Source organism: Elgaria multicarinata, chromosome 3, assembly GCF_023053635.1.
Source record: "Elgaria multicarinata webbii isolate HBS135686 ecotype San Diego chromosome 3, rElgMul1.1.pri, whole genome shotgun sequence".
Taxonomy (NCBI): Eukaryota; Metazoa; Chordata; class Lepidosauria; order Squamata; family Anguidae; genus Elgaria; species Elgaria multicarinata.
The window spans coordinates 118,244,258-118,266,201 of NC_086173.1; the positions used below are offsets into that span (position 1 = coordinate 118,244,258).

Below are 21,944 nucleotides of genomic sequence, written 5' to 3' on the forward strand. Positions count from 1 at the left end.
TTGTGCGCACGTGCATACACACACACACCTTTCTATTTCTCTCTCTCTCTCTCTCTCTCTGATTCTGAAGAGGTCCAAATAAATAGAGTGTATTTAATGTATTTAGTGTATGTCTAGACTGCAAAAACTGGTAGAGAAAAACATTGTTTGAACCAGACTGTTGTCATGATCAAGTTATTGATTGCTTGAGAACATGTTGTGTATGTGGTGTGGTGGTGATGGCTAGTGGAGATTTTATCCTTGTTCTCCTTGGGGAGGGAGGAAATTGGCTCACCTACCTGACCTATAGACATTTAATTCCATCCAGGATGATGGTAGGAGAGGGCAAGAGGTTAGGTGGGCAAGGTGCAGCCAATTTCACATAATCCTTTCACTACCTTGGGTAACTTCTCTGTGCCTCTGTGTCAACTTAGAATGACAGCAAGCAGCTCCTATAAACAGGAAGCAGTTTTCTGTCTGAACTATGGCCAACAAGAACATTTGTCCCACCTCACTGGTCCCCTTCAGATAAATAATCGCGATAATAAAGGCCAACCCTCAGAAGAAGTTACCACTTAAAGAATAGGCTGCCAAGTGAGTGTAGCCCCAAGAAGTATGGGAGACTCAGCGGCCCTTGACGACAAATGAGTGCTCTGGCTTCCTCATAAACACCTCAGTCTGAAGCCAGGATGTTTATGGGCATGAGAGATGTTTATTGTCTTGTACTTACTCTGCTGCTGCTGGGTTATTGCTTAAGTCAAAATAATAATAAAACAGAGTGTGTGTATGTCTTGCGATTTATTTTTGTGAGTAGACTGAGCTCCCTGCAGTCTGTGTGGCTTCGCTGTGAAGTCCTTAAATAATCAGCTTGCTAAGAAAAGGGTGAAACAAAGACAGCTTGGCATTGGTCCTGCTGTATTAGAATGATCTAGTTAGAACGAAGATTATCCTGTTAAAACGATTCCAGCACAAATCCAAGAGTCAAAATGGTGAAACAACTGGCCAGCTGAGTAGCCACTTTACCTTACCCAATTCGTCCATGTGTTGTGTTCAAGGGTGCATGACTGACCACTTGGAGAAGGCTTGGTGTGAACTGTGGGAAGCTGGCTGCCACTTTCATGATCTCTATTGCTGGAAAAGGTGCTCCCTGTATGTCCTGTTCACACCAAGTTTTTGTGGTTGTGTAATTACACCATTCCTCATCGGAGAGTATGGCAGGTAGAAGTTTTAAGCATGGGAGAGAGGGGCAATTAATTTCAGTTTCCTCAAAAGGGTGCAGTAAAGAAGTGGTGAAATATTATTTATTTATTTATTTATTTATTGCATTTATATCCCGCCTTTTTTCCTGCAAGGAGCCCAAGGCATCATACATAATTCTCCTCCTCTACATTTTATCCTCACAACAACAATCCTGTGAGGTGGGTAGGGCTGAGAGTCTATGACTCACCCAAAGTCACCCAGTGGGTTTCCATGGCCAAGTGGGGACTAGAAGCCGGATCTCCTGACTCCCAGTCTAACACTTTAGCCACTGCACCACACTGGCTCTCACTAGTGTTTACCGAGATCGAGGACAAGAATTGATGGGTTCATAAGAACATAAGAAGAGCCATGCTGGATAAGACCAAGGGTCCATCTAGTCTAGCATTGTGTTCAAACAATGGCCAACCAGCTGCCCATGGGAAACCCACAAACAGGACATGAATACAACAGCACTTTCCCACTCATTTTGCAGCTAAGCTACGTTATTGGGAAATATTTCTTAATGGATGAGGTGAGGTGAGCATATAGTTCAGGAAAGCTGTAGAAGCTCTTTCCTGGTTTTTATTTTGAAGACAAATTAGTTTTTTCTGGGGTGGCTTCTATCTGGGGAGATTTATAAGCCCAGTGTGTCCTGGAATTGTAGGTAGTTGGACTGGATAACCCTAGTTTCCGTTCAGATCTGGCCATTATTATTGTTTTAAAAGAATTGCCTTTATCATCCAAGGGCAACTTTTGGCAGGGGAAACCAGCTCTTCTCTGGAAACATCATGTTTTATATGCTGTTGCTGATATTGGTCTTTGTAGCATTGTGCCGTGCCGTGTTTAACTCCTGGACTCTGGCCACTACACACCTGCCTTTACTTAGAGTATTGTCTACTGGGAACGCTATGCAACATCCGTTGTGTTTTTTCTCTCCATACTATCTCAGTCCATTTTTATGGTCTTTGCTTTACAGGACAGTAGCCAACGGGGGACTTAGCTTCATTGTTAAAAATGCTTGTCATTTTTAAAAGACACCTTTTTCCTTGTGTGTATCATATTAAGAGCTATATTGTATAGCAACAGGCGGCCTCCATAAATCACTGACTCTCTTCTCTTTCTCCTTCCTCCTTTTTCTCTCTGTTGCCAAGCCTGCGGATTTGGATGCCTGGGTAAGCTCTCTTCTCCCTGCATGCTTCCACTGTCCCTTACCCACTTTGTTTTGCTACTAGATCTAGCTTATTCAGTGTATCATGTTGCTACTGCATGAATGCAGTTGTTATTGACAATCACAGATGCAGGGTTTTATTATTTGTCATATTTTAAAAGATACTAAGCTAGAAAATTTCCTTCATAAAGAGTTTTCTCTAGTTTTTGTGATGCTTGTTACTGCTGAAACCAAATTTGATAGGATGGAATGGTTAACCAAACACTCAGATAACTGGATGGGTGGAATGAATAAAGTTGTCTAAGCCTGGTTATTCTCCACTAATTTGGTACACCTTTATTTGGTAGTTAGATCTTTCTTTTTCATCATTTTTTTTCAACATGAAAGAGAAGGATTGGAGACCTAACTGAGTTATGCTGATAGGAAATAAAGTAGGAGACAAAGAACTTTGGAATGGTTTGGCAAGGCTGAGAAGTCTGGGATAATTAGTGAGAACCCTATCAAATATATCTGAAGGGCAGAAAGCTAACTAATGGAGTGTAATTCTCATTTGTACTCCTGTCTTATTTCCAAACTGTATGCCAAGAACTATATTAACTTTGTGTAACCTGCAAGTACAGAAAGTATTTTCAGAAGAATTTGTCTCTTTAAAAGACAACTTTCTAGCTCATATAATTTTTGTGAACCGCCCAGAGAGCTTCGGCTATTGGGTGGTATAAAAATGTAATAAATAAATAAAAATAAATAATTATGTAAGAAAAGTAGATAACCCACCAGATGTCTACAAATTGAATGTAGATTTGAACTGGTAGCTAGTTATTATTTCCTAATAGACAGCTGTGAGTCCAAACTTCATACAACATACTCTGCATCAGCTGCTGACAAACATTCCTGCCAGTGAAAGAACTATGGAACATTAAGGAGCGTCATCAGACGAGTGTTTTATAGCACACTTGTTACTGGCCACTCATGGATTTTCGCATGTCCTTTTCATGACGCTGTCTGCTTCCCACTCTTTCTGCTCATTTTTCCATCACAAAAAAAGACTTGGAAAATCCATTTGGGGTGGGTGGGGGCTGTAATGAAACTTGCCACCATTTCCTGCTGTGTGCAGGAGAAGCAGCGTGGCAAAAACGCCCACTGAATGGGCCACATGGTCGTTGCTTGCTTCTGTCTGTCTGTCTGTCTGTCTGTCTGTCATCTGACTCACAGATATGCAACAATCCAGCAAACATCTGATGATCCTTCTTTCCAGTATCATGATTGGAATGAGGGGAGAAGAGAAGTCACTTGTATCCTCACCTGTAGTCTCCAGCAACATTTGCTGCCAGCTGTATCAAAAGTAAACAAGCAATCTAACCACCATTAATTTGTAGCGGAATTAAGTTTGGCTTCCTAAGAAGGCAGTTTATCCATTTTTGCCTTTCCTGTTCTTTTTTGTTTCTTTAGTGGTTTCTTTCTAACATCCATATCTGAGGTGGAGGTGATGATGAGATTAAGACCATCTGGTAATCTCGAAATGGAAGGGAGAGGAAGAACACTAAGCATCACACCAAGCTACATTTCCTTCCTGGAAGCAATCTCCCCCTCCCCCCCCCCAGTACTTGTTTACCATTTCTGAATCTGCTGATTTGCTACAAGTGAAATTAGTATTCACGGTCTGCCTGCTGAGTTGCATTTAATGCCTTCCAACCAAAAGCTCAGCATTTCTTTCCAGGCAGAACAATTTGCCAGGGTCTAGTCTAGGCCAGAACAGCAGTATTATCAGGAGAGAGGGAATAATGGTAGCACACATAGCTGGGACCAGAGGGCTCTCTTTGGGTTCTCTGAGATAATCAGGATATCATCTACATATGGCACCACAAAGCAATCCAGAAATTCACAAAGAATATCATTTATGAAACACCAAAAAGTTGCTGATGCATTAGAATCCAAATACTTTTATCAGTATTCAATACAGCCATAACAGGTGCAGAAAGCAGTTTCCCATTCATCTTTTGCCTAGATATACACCAGATTGTAACCTCAGGATAAGTCCAGCTTCCTAAACAACTTGGCTTTCTAAAGACACTCAAAGATTTCATTAATTAAGCCAGTACTGGATCTTGACAGGAATTTGTTGAGTGCCTGATGATCAGAGTGGGGGGCATAATCCTACATCCTTTTTCCCAATGAAGAAAATCGGTGCCCTGGCTGGGGATGTAGATGGCCAGATAACTCCCCTTTTCTAGATGTTCTGTTGTCCAGAACCTTAAGCTCAGAAGCCGAAAGTGAATAGGGGATGTCCACTCTTGATTGGAGATAATTAGGGTAGTCATAGGAGGCAACACTTCTGCTTCCTTTTTTATTATTATTATTATTATTATTATTATTATTATTATTATTATTTATTTATTTATATAGCACCATCAATGTACATGGTGCTGTACAGAGTAAAACAGTAAATAGCAAGACCCTGCCGCATAGGCTTACAATCTAATAAAATCATAGTAAAACAATAAGGAGGGGAAGAGAATGCAAACAGGTACAGGGAAGGGTAAGCAGGCACAGGGTAGGGAAAAACTAACAGTAGAAAGTAACAGTAGAAGTCTGCACAACATCAAGTTTTAAAAGCTTTAGGAAAAAGAAAAGTTTTTAGTTGAGCTTTAAAAGCTGTGGTTGAACTTGTAGTTCTCAAATGTTCTGGAAGAGTGTTCCAGGCGTAAGGGGCAGCAGACGAAAATGGACGAAGCCGAGCAAGGGAAGTAGAGGCCCTTGGGCAGGCGAGAAACATGGCATCAGAGGAGCGAAGAGCACGAGCGGGGCAATAGTGTGAGATGAGAGAGGAGAGATAGGAAGGAGCTAGACCGTGAAAAGCTTTGAAGGTTAACAGGAGAAGTTTATATTGGATTCTGAAGTGAATTGGAAGCCAATGAAGAGATTTCAGAAGCGGAGTAACATGGTCGGAGCGGCGAGCTAAGAAGATGATCTTTGCGGCAGAGTGGTGAACAGAAACCAACGGACTGATGTGAGAAGAAGGAAGGCCAGAGAGAAGAAGGTTGCAGTAGTCCAACCGTGAAATAACCAGTGCATGAACAAGCGTCTTGGCAGAAGAGACAGACAAAAATGATCGAATCCTGGCAATATTATACAGGAAATCCTGGCAATATTATACAGGAGACTTCCTCAAAGACTTCTGCAGAATCTTAATAATAATAAGGCTGAATTATTAAGATTCTGCAGAATCTTAATAATTCACCAATAATGTTATTGTATGAGATGACTCCTGACAAGTGCTACTGTACAAAAAGTTATGGTGGTTCCTAGGAAGGTAGATTGCACACATTTTCCTCCTGGAATATTTGAGTCAAGAATGGAATGCACTGGTAACAGGCAGGAGGTTTGACAATGAGACGACTGAAAATTACTCTGTCTTAACTCCATGATATTGTTGGATTATGGGCCATTACACAAGTGATCCCCAGGATGACTTGGAAGTGGGAGACTTGGCTAGGTAAAATTGTAGTTTTACACAGTGCTTGTAAGGGACCAGTACAACTAGGGAACAGGTTTTGTTTTGGGTTTTTTTATTTTGGCTTACTGCCCCAGATGATAAAATTGAGTCATCAGTCCCCCCCCCCCCCCACTGGGAAGGAAATTGTCTTGGCACACATGGGAATCTGTAGAGCCTTTGCAAAGTCCAGGTTCATGAAGTTATACTCAAGAACATCCTCCATCAGGGCAGGTTTGAGTACCCATGAAGGGTGGAGGATCTGGACAGAATCAAGAGATATGGGTGTATTGGTGCTGGCAACAGCCAGGTTCACCCTAGCACAGCTAGGGCTGCGAATTCCCCAGCACTGGATTGTGTTGAAAGTTCACCCTGCCTCGGCAGGCAGCAGCAAAATGGTCTAGAGCCCATTTGCCTGCCACTGTTGTTTCTCTGTGCCTAAGAGATGGGCCATCAAACTATCCACCTGATTGGTCTCAGGATCTGCAGGAAAATGAGCCTCAGGGATGAGCTTCATGGTCTAGAAAGAGAAGGATGCATTTCCCCCTTCTCTGTCTTGAGTCTATTATGCCAGACCATTGTTAATCGGGACACAAATTTCAACAAATTTATCTAATGCAGTGGTGCCTGCCATTCATGCTAGGTCATCTTTTAGGGCAGTGTTTAGACAAGAATGGAAGTGGAAGCATTGAGCAGCCTTATTCTAGTCTGTCTGCTACTAGGCAGTAGAACTCAGTGGCATGCTAATATCTGGAGAGAAGATTGTTATCAGATATACAGTGTCTTTGATGATGATGATAATGATTATACGAATAATTGTTGCAGTTCATGTTGCATAGAGAACTTGCCTTGACGTTTATGTTGGCTACAATAGTGATTATTGTGCTGATCCCAAAGATCAGCACACAATGTTTCAGATGGTAGAGTAATTGATTAAATGTATGCATAGCTATATTTTGAGTCCCATGGAACACACCTCTTCCAGTGGGGGGAAAAAAGAACTCTGTGAAGCTTAAAATCTGATGTGTGATTATTTCTGTACATTGGTTTCAGTGTTCCGTTTCTCAAATTTGTCCCTACATTTACTTACAGTAAATTTAAAATCTCTTAAATCCCTTGGTCTTCCTGACAAGAAGGATTAAAATTTGAGGTAGAGGGTGTGTGCTTGCCAGTTCAATCATACGTACTTCTATCAATCATTTGTCTTCCTGCTTGTTTCTTATCATTGAGATGTTGCTGTGGTGGAACCTTATAAGCGTGGTTTTAGTCTTCTGATCCATTTGTGACTTTTAGTGGGTGTGGGTGGGTGTCAAAGAATATTTAACCTAAGCAGCTGCTTGGTTTACCCAGGAGATACTGAAGTATTTGTTAAGACAGAAGTGAGGAGTGTTAGTTATCACTACCAGGCTAAATATTTAGACCGTAAACACTATCAGAAAGCATCCTCAACCAAGTGGAGTTTCTAATTAGAATCGGGATATAGAATTTCCCTATCACATTATCGTCCCCCCCCCCCTTTGCTGGTATAGCTGTTTTGCATGAGAGTGTCTGAAACATTTTTTAGCTACCTGTGGTGTCCATACCCTGAAATTGCAATTTCCATTGCAGCCAGCATGTTCTGGGACATCACAGGCTTCTGATTTCAGGTGGGGAATAAATAGCATGGTGGAGGGAGCTCTTAATAAATATGTTGTGTTCATACAAAATGTCCCTGATTTCCTAACCCAGTTTTGTAATGTTTGAAACGATGAATATTTCAAATTACACCCTTTCTTGGTGATATATATCTATATATCTATCTATATCTATATCTATATCTATATATATCTATATATCAAGCATCACAAAAACAATACCATGTATATTACTTCCCAGTAATATCAGCTGGAAGTAAAGTTAAAAACCAACAGATCTTTTTAAACTAAGCAGAATGTTTTGCAGTTTTCTTTTTGCCTTAGCCCACCTACACAGAGCACTTTAAAATGAACAAGTTATTGAAAACAAGTCTTAAGTTGTGAGTTACTTTTTCCTCTTTCTTTCTCCACCCCTCTAATCTATAATGTAAGTCATACTGTGGGGTTAGTGGGAAGTCTGATCAAGAGGTGTGTCTGCACAGCTGGGTTAATACTCCCACCGTTGCAGGTTCTCAGTTTTAGATCTTCATCACTGTGAAATAGGAACTTTGCATATGATGATAGTCTCTTGTTGCTTCATTAAATCTTGAGGAAAAGCTGTGTTTAGTATGCTTTAAAATTAGGCATGTTCATCTGCAACTCTTTCTCATTCCATGGGAAGAAATACGATTCACTTCTTTTCTCTCACAGTATTTGGATGAATGAGAAGCAGGGGTGCAGCAAGGGCTGAAACTTGGCCCAAAATCCAGTCTCTCACAACCCAGCCCATGATGTACGTGGATACAGATGCTCATTTTATTATTTTTTCTTTGAAAATATATTGTCTTTTTCTACAACAAAATGGGCATGCTCAGAGTATTTTTTTTTAAAGTCAGGGTTAGCAAACAGTTTTGTTTGCTCACTCTAACACATCGGGAACGTAAAAGCAGTTTATAAAGTATAGAATGGCTGTCTGGGGATGGGTGAGGAAGAAGTGTTAGTTTGGTACTTCATATCTGAATTAATACTCATGGCTGTTTAAAGGTGGTGGGCATAAGAGCACGAGGTCAAGGGTCTATGATTACCTAGCTACATTTTGCTCAATGATGGAAATATGAAAAAGAAAATGGGTGCTTTTTCTGTTCACTACACCATACTGCCTGAGCACATACATTTTAATAGCCCCAAATCTGGAAGTAATGCAACTGAATTAAATTAGAAACTGTTGGGATTGAAACAATGATTTTGCTGTAAGAAGTATTTGCCAGCTTAATTTTAATTGGTTTTGGAAAGCCCTGTTGCAAGAAAGAAGTGGTCGAACTGTGTGCTTGAAAAGCAGGGATGCAGATACAGCCCTCTGGATTCCCCAGACAACCATGTCCCCTTATTTATTTATTTTTATTTATTTATTGCATTTCTATACCGCCCAATAGCCAGAGCTCTCTTCCCCTGGCCCTACTCCCTTTCCCTCAAACACACACACCCTAATCGTTTTCTGATCTCCTAGCTGTTGTGCAGCTTTTTCTCCCATTCTGAAAAATTGAAATGCCTCTCCTAAAACTGGCAGTAGGAGCTTTAAGCTACAATATGCTGGTATTTTGGGGTTTTGGCTTCACCTCTTTCGCATTTGGCCCCATCCACCTCTGAAATGTGACCCATGTGAGCTTCAGTTCGGAAAGAGGTTCCCCACTCCTGCTCTAAAATTATATATGTTTCTGATGCTTTATTTGAATTAACTGCTAGCTATATTCTTAATGACATCATATGGTGTGCCTGACAAATGAAGTGAGGTTGGGTGGATTTAATACTGGTAAGGAGATGACCTGTCACTCTTCCTTTCTTCCACGTGTTGAGAGCCCTCCCTTGTTGAAAGGGATTTGTCCAGGTAAATGTTTAGAGTTTGTCAAATACCAACTCACTGAGTTCCACTGTTGACGTCTCTCGCCAAAGAAGTAGGGAGAAGAAAACAATTGGCAACTTGCATTTGCAGATGTTGTTTTCTTCCTTACTGTGGCAGGTGGCCATAAAATGACTGGGCTGAGCCCACAAGGAATATGTCTGCCCAGGCTGCTTAATCATAGTCAGTTCTGGGGAGGGATGCTCATTTCCTCTATGAGTTACATCTGTCAAAGCTCCCTCCCTTATTGCTGGCCTACATGCTGCAGGTGACAACTATGACACTGCCAACTGAGTTCTAGGGCCCTTGTCACTGCCCTTGTATATTGGCCTGAAATTATTCCTTCTGAAAGCCTGGTGCAGTGTGGTATATTGGAATTGCTTTCAGTCATTATCTGTCCCATATCTTCTCTCTGCACGGACTCCTTCCTTCTCTTCTTTCCCATTTTGCCTTCTGTTCTGTTAACACCCAGTTTTATATTTCCTCCTAGTCTCAAGAGCTGCAGCGGAAGGATGAAGAGCTGAAGCAGAGAGACACCTTCTATAAGGAACAGTTGGCCCACATTGAGAAGAAGGTGAGGCAGTGTTGTCTATTATTGACTGAATGCTAACAGGCTCAGATGTTGATCTGAGTGGATCAGCAGAGAAGAGAAGTGAGAACTGTTGTGCAGTAACCTGGAACTGTCAGCTCCTATCATGTATCCCTTGGGGTCCTCCTCCCCATCGCACACTGTTCAGCCGCTTCACAAACTGAACCTTTTAAACAACTCACTTTTGAAAGATAATTGGTTTTTAAATGGATGATTATAAAAAAATAGTTTATAATTCACAGTGTCCTGTCCATCTTCCCTCGCAACCCCCAGAACACACACACACACACAGACACTATGGAGTTTGGTTGAAAGTGAAGTTACCTTTTTAAAATTCCCTTTGTTAAAAAATTGACTTTAAAAAGAATCTGTGAAAGTAACCTCGGATCGTTCTATACATATGAATTAAAGTTGTTATTATTAATTTATCTCTGGGGAAACTAACAGATCAAAGTGTGTTGCTGCAAACTGCAGCCTGCTCCTTTGCTAGATAAGCCTTTGAAATGAACATGATTTAAAGAGATACCATCAGGTAACTTTTCAGCCTGAAATGACCTTTGGAAATCCATTTAGGGATTTGAATCTCTCCCTTGAATGTGACGTTTGCTTCTGTTTAATTGTTTACCATGATGAGTTTTTAAAAATTGATGGCATAAGAATTGGAACTTCCACACTATTCCTTAGGAACTAATGTGTTCTTTTCACTTCCTGGCTAAATGAACCAGTGTTTGCAGTAGCTTTCGCTTTTGCTTTTTAATAAATGCATGAAGGATAATATTCCACAATTTTAAAGCGATTAGACCTCTTGATGGAATTTGTACATTTGTTGCCGTCTGGTGTTACTGGATTTGTTTGTGCGGAAAAATACTTAAGCCAGTGGCATCCAAAGATATTTATTAAGTGCTGCAATCAAGACCAAAGGCATAGGAGAGTGCTATTGCCACCCCTTTCCGCCTTGGTGTGGCTTTGCCTCCAATTTACAGAGACCAGCGGTACAGTGTGGGAGGGGCAGGCAGGAGTGCCACAAACTCCCATTATCTGTGGCACCTGTCCTGCAGGTAGAGCACCCATGTCTTAAATGAAAATGGCTCCCTCAGGACAATGGGATTAATGCATTGGTTTTGACTGTTATCACATTAGAAGAGCGGCCATAGGAGAGGGGCACATCTTTAGCATTGCAAAAGGTCCCAGGTTCTGGCCTTGGCACCTCCGCTTAGATGGATCTCCAGTAATAGGTGATGGAAAAGACGTCCATTGTAGGCCTGGAGATCTACTGCCATTCAGAGAAGAACAGCCTTCCCCATCCTGGTGTCCTCCAGATATTTTGGATTACAACTGCCAGCATTTCTGATCACTAGTCATGCTGGCTGGGGTTGATGGGAGTTGAAGGCCAAAACATCTGGAGGGCACCAGGTTGAGGAAGGCTGACAATACTGAGCTAGATGGACAACTACTCTGACCTGCATAAGGCAGCTTCCTGTGTTCCCAGTAGAGAGTAACACCACCTTGTCCCTCTTCCTTTCCCAAATATAAGCCATTGTTTCTATTTATTTTCTATGACTGGGAATGGCAAAACATGCTCACGAGCAAGTTCTCTCAGCACACTTAGCTACAGCTAATCTGTGTAATTAATTTTAAAAATGAACAATTAAAGCTACTGCCCAACGCTGCTGGTTTGGTTTAAATTCCATTTATGTTTAATGGGGATTGTGCAATGAAATCTCAAGCAATCTACCAGTCATCGCTCTAATTATCACAGTTGTCCATATGTTCACAGGCAAGGGAATTTGTTGCAATTTCTCGGCCTCACGCTGTGCCTCTTTTTACATGCTTCTCTCCAGATTTGTGTTCATAAAATGAAAATGGCTGGGAATATTTATCTATATCTCAGTCATTTATTGGTTACAGATGAAATGTGACCAGGGCTGCCCTCATCAGAATCCTTGGCTTTTGTTTTGTCCCCCCCCCCCCAAAAAAAAAGCATCTTCATTTCCCACTTCCCAGTTGTGTTCTCTGGCTTGCTTTACTGATCTAAAAGCTGTAATCCCACGCACACTTAATTTGGGAGTAAAACCCGTTCAACTCAGTGTGTCTTATTTTTGAGGAACCATGAATGGGATTGGACTGCAAATAGGTTTTTAAAATCAAGATTAATGGAAGTTTTAGCTGTAAGAGTATCACCTTGGAGTTTGTATTGGAAATCATCTTCCCCATCGCATGTGGTTCATATTGTCTTCCTTTCTTCCAGTCTTCTGTGCATGATAGCAAGTCAATATTAAGGGCAGGTTTCGTTTCCATGCTTTATGGCGCTAGATAGTTTTCTGACCCTTAAACACCACCATTTTGCTGGTAATAAAACAGAAGAATGCTTTCAACTGTTATAGAATGAGCCTAGATTAGAGCTGGAGATGGAGGGGGCTGGCAAAGGAGAGAAATGTACTTGAAACAGTGTAATAAAGCTTAATTGTATTAGTTTTGAAAAAGATTTTCGATCTTCTTCAAGGATAATTTTATTCCTATAATGGTCGGAAAGATGGAAAACTCAGCACCGAACAATCTTTTATATTAGCTGCTGCTTTTATATAATTTTGCTTTCATTTGTTGAATACACACAGACCTTGACACACATTATTTTGCTTCTGTAGTTACTGCTTTAGAACTTTTAAATCCATTTTAGAAAAAATGAGGTTCAGTGGGAGACCAGTTGAGGGGGAAACTTCTGAACAGCTGTTGTTTGGCTAGATTGTCACGGATGGATGTTCTGGAATTACAAAGATAGAGTCTTCAGGGCGTTTGGAGGAAGTTGGGTGGGGGTGAAAGGCAAGGTGGTGATTAAGTGTAGAAATAAGAGGCCCAGATTTGAAGAGAACAATTCTCCCCCGACCCCCACTACCCCATCTGTGCTTTTCTGAGGCATGGATTTGGCTCGGTCCCTGACCATGTGGGTTATCAAGGCTGCCATCCATCTAGTTCTGAAGTACCAAGTCTTCCTGATTTCAGTGGACACTATTTCCACATAAATCATGCCTCTTGACATTGTTGAGACCTACTTTTTTGCTTATTTATTTATTACATATTTAAGGCACCTCTTAAAATAAATTATTTAGGCTTCATACAGTTTTAATAATAAGAATAACAACAATGACAACAACACAGCAAAAACACAATTGATCAATAAAATCCAACTCAGCATTTAAAAAAACCCAATTCTTAACTCTTTCGGTGTAGATATGAAGCCTGTTGTCTGTTTTCCAATAAGAGCCATTGGGATTCTTGGCCAAAGGAGATTGGCTCCATAGGTCCACTTTTAAATACACCATTCAGAGATCAGCCCAGTGAGTGCATCTAGTGTCACAATTCTCAAATTGTGAGGCAGTCCTCCCACAAAGAGTGGAGAGATGAAGTACAGATTCCTCCTGCTTCTTGTTCGGCCTGGTTTTATTTTATTTATTTTATTTAAAAAATTGTATCCCACCCTATGTCATTGGGATCTCAGGGCACTGTACAGATAAAATCAATTCAAATAGTATAAAACAATAAATAACGTACACAGCTAAAAAAAGTATTAAACTGTGACCAAGCAATTTGGTTTTGTGTCTCCTGATGGGCAGAGGATGCTGTACGCTCCTCTGCCCAATCATTGCAAAGCATGATTATGTGGTCCTTGAGTATTTAGCTGACTCACAAGTGCTTGATGGGCCTTAGGGCATTTGCTTCTTGGCCCTTGTCTTGATGTCGTCGGTAATGCTGCACGCGGTGGCAGCACATTGATGCTCCTTCTGAGCATCTACATCGGAAGGAGCGCAGTTGCGGGCTTTCCAGATGCTGCTGTGCCCACCCACCTGCTCCCTCCCTTGTGAGATTTCCATCCTCCCCTTTAATTTTTTTTTTTTCTTAACAAGGCTCTGCCGAGGAGTGGAGCTTTTCTCCAAGCTAAAAAAAGTAATGGTAAGTACCCAACTTTTTTAGTGCGGAGCTTCGGGGCTTTGCCCCTGGAATGCTTTGGAGTGGCGGCTGCGTCATGTAGATCACCTGCCGCCACTCCGAAGCTGCCACGGGGAAAAGCACCCGTGTAGATGAGCCCCTGGAATTCTTTCTTCAGGGGAGTTGAATCACAATATAAGCCTGCAGTGCCCTTGCTTCCTTGATCTCCCTGCTTCTGAGTTGGGGATGAAAATGTTTGTTGCAAGGTGAGATACGTGTGTTATGGAGTCTTTAACTATCTTCATAGGAAGAGTTTTAAGATATAAATCTACTTATCTACTACCACCTCTCCAAAGTGGGATCACCCAGTTACTGTTAGCCACAGTGTGCCACAAACAAAAAAGCCGATGTGATTCAGAGAAAGATCTATTGGGAAATGCTGGTAGAGAGGCTGATATTTCCTTATCAGCATAGGAATTTATTTGGAAGCATCTCTCCTTACAAGTAACTGTTCATTTGCACACCCATGGAAAGAAGCTGTTTGTGGCTGCTTACAGAAAGAAAGTGTGTATTCCTAATGTTGGTGGACTAAAAATTTGCTTGCTTGCTTGTTTCTTTGTAGTGCTTCTTAATATTAGTAAATGTCCCGAGGTATTTAGGTGTCTGCATTTTGGTATATCAAAAGTATCTTACATTTGGTAACACTCTCTAATTAACCTCAGTGTTTGGTGTTCTTCTTAAGCCTCACATTATAGATGCTGTTTTTGACAATAGTGAACACTGGTGGTGCACCATCCATATTAAATCATGTTGGAGGTATATTTCCAACTAAGCACTGTAGTAAATTATTGGATGTTGTTATAGCTACTGATGGGAACAGAAGGGTGTTTCCATACCCTTAAAATGCTAATTTAGCACTCAGGATAAAGAAACAGAACCACATATAAATAGCTAATTACTGCTGATATGCTATTCCATCTCTGGAATTAACTCTTGGAAAGAAGAGAGTCTATAACCACTGCCTGTCATTAGCATTGGTATACTTAAATAACTTGGGATAATTATTTATCAATGGTAGTATATACTGCAAATACCTTAAATCAAGGGTGAGCAGAAGATAGATCTCTATATGTTTTGGACTTCAACTCCCAGCATTTCTTACACTTAGTCTACCTTTACCCCTCCTTTCCTTAAATAATATAAAAATAAACATACTTCTGGAGCATTCTAAGTATTTACATCAGATGGGATTTAGTACTCCCTGATTTGTACTTCTGGAATCATAGAATAGCAGAGTTGGAAGGGGCCTACAAGGCCATAGAGTCCAACCCCCTGCTCAATGCAGGAATCCACCCTAAAGTATCCCTGACAGATGGTAGTCCAGCTGCCTCTTGTCAATCTTTGACTGGGGGTGGGAGAATTATTAGTGCTATTCCTTTACCTTTGTTTAGGAGCTGTCAGGACTGGACTCCATGGCCAATGCTGGACTAGATGGACCTTGATCTATTGTATATACTTTATTACATGGCTAATATGAATGTGGCAAAGAGTGGGACATTAAGTAAACCTAAATTGAATTAACAAATGCCAAGGTGACATTGCTATCAGGCTGATTACTACCAGGAAACCCTAATCATCACATAATGAAGTATATTGCCTAAAAACAGGTAAGTTTTTCATATTGACATCAAAAGGGATCTCTGTTAAAAGCAACTAATTAATCTGAAAAGAGGGGAGAGCACATCGTTTATAGGTTAAAAGCAATTTCTCTTGAGGAGTTCGAAAAGAGATAGCATTGCAGGCAGACTTGAATGCACTCAGGGGGTTAACATTGGCTCACAAATTAATGCCTCTGAAGGTACGCTCATTTTAACAAATTCAGTATATGATATTTAAAGGGGCTCTGATTTTTCTTTGGGTCTCTACTTAAATAGGACAAGTTTGTGCATATTTGATGTAAAGGTTATAACCACTAGGAAATTAGTTATTTTCATATATTTTTTTAACAAAAACAGGTGGTTCTTGTACCCTACGTAATGGATACAGAGATCTTCTGAATGATTTCATGGTGGCAAACCTTTCTGAATCCTGCTACTAACTACTTAGTGGTGGTGCTTATCTTTTAAAAAGAGAGGGACCAAGGCACAGGTATCCCAGGATGTTGTGCAGGAGGGAAAGGTACTCTGCACATGCTCAGAGGAAGCTTTTTTATTACTACTTCACAAGTTTCAGGATGTTGGGAACAGGTTCTATGTCAAAATCTGGATTCAAATTAAGGTCTGCTCCTCAAAGTATTAAAAAATTAAGTGTTTCTTAAAGTAAGATGCAAATACAGTAAGTTAACAATTTGTAAAGACAAATGTATACTTATTTATATCCCTCCCTCCTGAAAAAGGTTTGTATTTTTTAAAACAGGAGGTAACAAAGACTTCAGGGTGGCTGTCAGTCTTATGCAGTCCAGACAGGCAGGCATCGATCATTTCCTTTAACTGCCCCCCTGAGTTAGACAAAGGGTTCTGTTTCAGTAATCCCCTTGCCACTTACCTTACTCCTGCCAGCAGTTATTCTCCACCACCTTAAAAGCATGTAATATTTGGGCACATGAATCTTAATTTCTACAAAATGATTTTTAAATATATATTTTATTTGTATTTTTAATAGCCATTACCATCCTAGTGTATGGCATTGGGCAGGTCAAGAAACAAATTAAAAGGCATGTTTATAGTAACAGCTCCTTTTCAAGTATGAATCTTCATATGGCATCTCTGTTGCCTGTACTTGACTGAGTGATATGACTAACTGTTTGGGACTTTGTTCTTCATACAGGCCCACTAGTGACTAGAGGCTTCTTGGGCAGGGGGTGGACTCAATGGCCTTATAGGCCCCTTCCAACTCTACTATTCTATGATTCACATGGGGCTTTTATCCTGCGATTACAATCGGTTACTCACGGAAGTTTGCAGGACCTTTACATGATGTCAACCTCCAGTACTTCCCTCCATTGGGAGAATTTACCCTTTATTCCTACTTACTGCTTTCTATTCTTTAACCAGTTACTGATCTATAAGAGGACCTCTCCTCTTATTCCATGACTGCTAAGTTTGCTCATGAGTCTTTGGTGAGGGACTTTATCAAAAGCCTTTTGGAAGTCCAAGTAAACAGTGTCCACCAGATCACCTCTGTCTACATGTTGTTGTTTTTTGACATTCTCAAGGAACTCTAAAAGATTTGGACCTGAGAACTTTTATTGTTTGGGTTCTGCTAAGGTAGAAAAATATAAGAGACCAGTACAGAGGTTCTGCAGAACAAATTTGTCTGAGAATTGGTAGTTGCTTATGGTACACATCAAACTTTGCTCAGAAAGGGTATAAGATGAGCAAGTCTATATTAGACTACAGGTTTTTTGTATGGATTTTTATTGTTGCTGCATTGTTTTTAATATATCTTGTAAACCGGTCTGGCAAGTGGTTATAGAAAGATCTTGGAATCGTTGTAGATTGCAAGCTGAATATGGGCCAACAGTGCGATATGGCTGCAAGAAAGGCAAATGCTATTTTGGGCTGCATTAATAGAAGTATAGCTTCCAAATCACGTGAGGTACTGGTTCTTCTCTATTCGGCCCTGGTTAGGCCTCATCTAGAGTATTGCGTCCAGTTCTGGGCTCCACAATTCAAGAAGGATGCAGACAAGCTGGAGCGTATTCAGAAGAGGGCAACCAGGATGATCAGGGGTCTAGAAACAAAGCCCTATGAAGAGAGACTGAAAGAACTGGGCATGTTTAGCCTGGAGAAGAGAAGATTGAGGGGAGACATGATAGCACTCTTCAAATACTTAAAAGGTTGTCACACAGAGGAGGGCCAGGATCTCTTCTCGATCCTCCCAGAGTGCAGGACACGGAATAACGGGCTCAAGTTAAAGGGAGCCAGATTCTGGCTGGACATCAGGAAAAACTTCCTGACTGTTAGAGCAGTGCGACGGTGGAATCAGTTACCTAGGGAGGTTGTGGGCTCTCCCACACTAGAGGCCTTCAAGAGGCAGCTGGACAACCATCTGTCAGGGATATGCTTTAGGGTGGATTCCTGCATTGAGCAGGGGGTTGGACTAGATGGCCTTGTAGGCCCCTTCCAACTCTGCTATTCTATGATTCTATGATACCTTTAAAAGCAGCATAGAGATTTTATTACATTAAGCAGTATATAAGTACTATAGATAAGTAAATACAATAAATAATAAAATAAATAATCCACTTTGGATGTCAGATGTTTGTGGTCTAAGGAAGCTTGCAAGGAATCCCAAATGATAAGCCTTATTGTCCTTGACATCTGACCCCAATAAATACTGTGCTCAGTTCGATGGTTCTCAGAAATCAGAACCCAAATTCACCTCTTGAAACAGGTAAATGATTGGGGTAGATAGAAAACACCACTTCCTCTCTCTCTTCTCCTAGTACGAAAGATGGAGTTCAGGCCTGAAGGTAGACAGATGCGGATACTATGTGTAAGAAAATACAGAGACCATCTGCTATGTCAGCCTTGTAAGGCACAAAGATTTCTCTTCAAAATATTTTTACAAATTTGAGCAGGCTGCACAGATGAAACAGCAGATTATTTGTGTTGCTGAAAGAGGATCCCAAGGCTTATATTCACAGACTATAAGAATCAGAGTGCTGCTCATACATTCAACATCAATTGATTAGATTTAGAAAGACTTTCCAGACGTACTGTATGGATTGTGAATGTGCCACAAGAGGCTAAGGAGGGCATGGTGCCTTGGGAAGTAAGTAGCAGTCCAATCAAATGCATTTTAACCTTAGTCAGCAGTATGTTGGATATTTTGCTTGGTAATATAGATAACACAGGCCTCTTATGTCTACTCCACCTGAGGCAGGTGGGCCTGATGGCCTTCCTGTGAAATTCTTTCAACTCATACTTGCCAAATTAAGTAGCAAAAAGGACATTTATTTGGAAACCAGCATCTCAATTAGTTCCAGAGAGGTGGTTAAAAATAAGTGAAACATTTCATTACATGAAGTACTTCGTTAGCAAAGAAAATGTTAGCCTACTACTTTTTTTTAAACACCATTTCATCTTGGAAAGGAGGGAACTATTGATAATTTTGAGGGGAAAAGAGGCACGCAGAAAAGCTTACCTTTTTGGTTTGGTTAATCTTTGTGAGTTCTGTATCATCAGTCAATACCTTATCAGCAATGGGCATGTCAACCATCTCTCAGGTATGCTTTAGGGTGGATTCCTGCATTGAACGGGGGACTCGATAGCCTTATAGGCCCCTTCCAACTCTACTATTCTATGATTCTATGTTTTACAATGAAAAATTAGAACTGTCCTTGACTACAGAGTGCCAGAGCTGTCATAGCTTCATCTGATGCATGTTAAGTATCCGCTGTTACCTGTTTGATTGGCATTTTCAACCTTCCCTGCTTTCTTGGATGATAGTGCTTACTTGAATCCCTTTCAATTTGAGTTCAGGCTCAGTTTGGTGACTAAAACAACTTTGGTTGCCTTGGAGGATGATCTGCACTGGGAACCGAACAGTAGGAGCATGTCCCTGTTCTGCTGGACCTCTCAGTGGTTTCAGTACCATCAAAATGTTCTGGGGAAAATGGATTTTATAATATTTTAAAATGGCCAACTAGGCAAACTGGACCTCCCTCACTTTAGGCAGAGGCTGGACAGTCATTTGTTGGGGATGCTCTGGCTCTGGATTTCCTATGTTGAATAGTGAGTTGGATTGGATGGCCTGCAAGACCCTCTCCAACTCTCTGATTCCATGAATGAGCTCAAGAGCAGTGCAAAATTGGAAATAAACCCTTTTATGTTATTTCAGATCCTATCAAAATGGCTGTCAGAATGCATCTGTGGGAGTAGGTGGAGCAAGCCATTGTAGAATAATGGGGAAGGAATCAAGGAACCTGAGCAGAATGGGTGTACATCCTAACCTTAGCATAGCATTCTTTCCAATCCAAATGACAGCAGATAAAGAAAGTAGGATGTGAATGGGTAATCAGGTACCCACTGCCTCCATGCTGTCATCAGCTGTAGTATTACCCCAGCCCATAGAAGAAGAGGATTGGGGCTGGCCTTTAAAGGGAAAATGTGAGTGCATGGAGCCTAAGTGACATTAAACATGACAATGTCTTTTATTGCTTATATGGTGCACAAGTTAAAGTGGGAACCTTAACTTAACACTTTTCATGCTTTTTGGAGCATTAGTGAATGTGTAAAAAGAAACCCACTGAATCTTTTAAATTCTAGATGCATTTCCTTACAGCCAAATTACAAATAGCAGTTTTAGGATTGTTGAACCTTGTGCAAGGTTTCTCAACCCAATTTTGGTTGGATAGAAACCATCCAGAAAAAAGACTTGTGTCTGGTTTTAAACTACTGTATTTTGCCAATAGTCTTCTGCTTGCACTCCTCAATTTTAATAAGAAATAGAATTTTCATATGTTTAACAGAACATTAACTGTGGATTTGCACCTGTGGCTCTATAAATAACGAATTGGAGTTATTTTTGTTTTTTAAACACCCACCTTTTTCCTGATTGTAAAAATCAACAACAGAGATGAAAGAACAGAATAGTTCACTGAAGCCAAGAGAAATCCTATATACTTGCTGAACATGTCAGTAGAGTGACATAATAGAACACTCCAGTTCCTAGCTATTATAGCCATGGATAGATCTTAGGCTCCCTATTTCCTACTCTTTCTTCCCTGCTTTCAAACCCCTTTGCAGAAATTGCTCTTGCTCACAACCCCAGTACTGCTTTCTCAGCTTTTCTCCCCCACCCCTGCCCCCCTGATATGTTTCTATTGCTGTGCAGGACAGTTCCATGTGCATTCATTTTTATATGTTATGTTGGTGTCCAGGAGCAGTGGTGTCAAGCACTTTTAGTTTTTTCTCCTTCCCACAAAGTCCCTGTGTCTGCTGGGAAAGACTGCTGTGATCTGCTATTGGTTAGGCTTTCACTGTGGCTTTCGGAGCTCTTTGGATGATTTCCACATTAATGGCTGTTTCACTAAAAGCTTGTAAAGTTTAGTTGTTAATATACCTCAGTGCACCTGCTTTCAAAGATGAGTGAAATTGATTGGCAATTTGATGAACTCAAAGAACATTTATATTAGGGTAAATAAAATGCGCTAGATGTCATTGCTGCCTGGCTGTTGTAGTTGTTGTTGTGTGTGCGTGCATGCGTGTGCACTCAGTATTAAATACTGTGTTGACTGATGTACAGTGCATTACATCAAATTACAAACAGTGTTTATGCAAACAGCAACTAAAGTGTTTGCTTCCCTTTTGGTCCACATGATTATTGTGATGATGCTTTCGGAGTCGTATGCTGAAGGGAAAATTGCCAGAGCTTCATGATGTATTTTTTGTCCATACTCTAAGGCAGGAATGCTACTTGGGGAATGTGTTGTTTCTCATGAATCAATCAATTGTAGGTTTGCTTACGTAATAACCTTAGAATCATTGCAGCATAGCCAGTCCATCACACGTTGTGAGGTGAATTAGCTCAGTGCTCGGGCATTTGTATGCACTCCTGTAATGATAAGCATTCCTTTAGTTCAATTCAGAATCAGCTCACTATTTACAAGTTTTCTCAGGGAGTGTTCCGAAGAACCTTGTCTGTCCATTTTCCCCACAAGTTATTTCCTAGTTCATTATGTTGGTGCATTTGCACTGATGATGCTAAAGCATGTGTAAGATCTTATTGCCACTGCAAATTGCCCTATGCCTACCCTACAGCACTAGCCATAAAAGGAGAGCTGCTCAGAAGTTCAGTCTAAATAAACCCATCCAGGATCCAGAGAGGGGTTTTGATCTCGATGGGTGCTGCCCATCCCTGTCCCAGAGCTTATTGATGTATGTCTGTACTCACTCTAGATGAGCAGAGAGAGAGAGAATATTACTCCATCAGTTTAAAGAAATCAAAGAAAGTTGGGTATAGAATTGGCTACATCTGGTGGGTGCTCATACAGAGTAGGGATTCTCTTGGTGTATGTCTGTCCTGCTGCCCAGCACCCT

At 40.8% G+C, this 21,944-nt stretch overlaps 1 protein-coding gene across 1 annotated transcript in view; it reads left to right on the forward strand.

Moving 5' to 3' along the window:
* Positions 1-21,944, forward strand: part of CHCHD6 (coiled-coil-helix-coiled-coil-helix domain containing 6) — a 214,713-nt gene that overhangs the window by 86,886 nt on the left and 105,883 nt on the right. The window contains exons 5-6 of the mRNA XM_063121377.1: positions 2,370-2,390; positions 9,877-9,960. Of these exons, the coding sequence (XP_062977447.1) occupies positions 2,370-2,390; positions 9,877-9,960 (105 nt within the window). The remainder of the gene's footprint in view (positions 1-2,369; positions 2,391-9,876; positions 9,961-21,944) is intronic.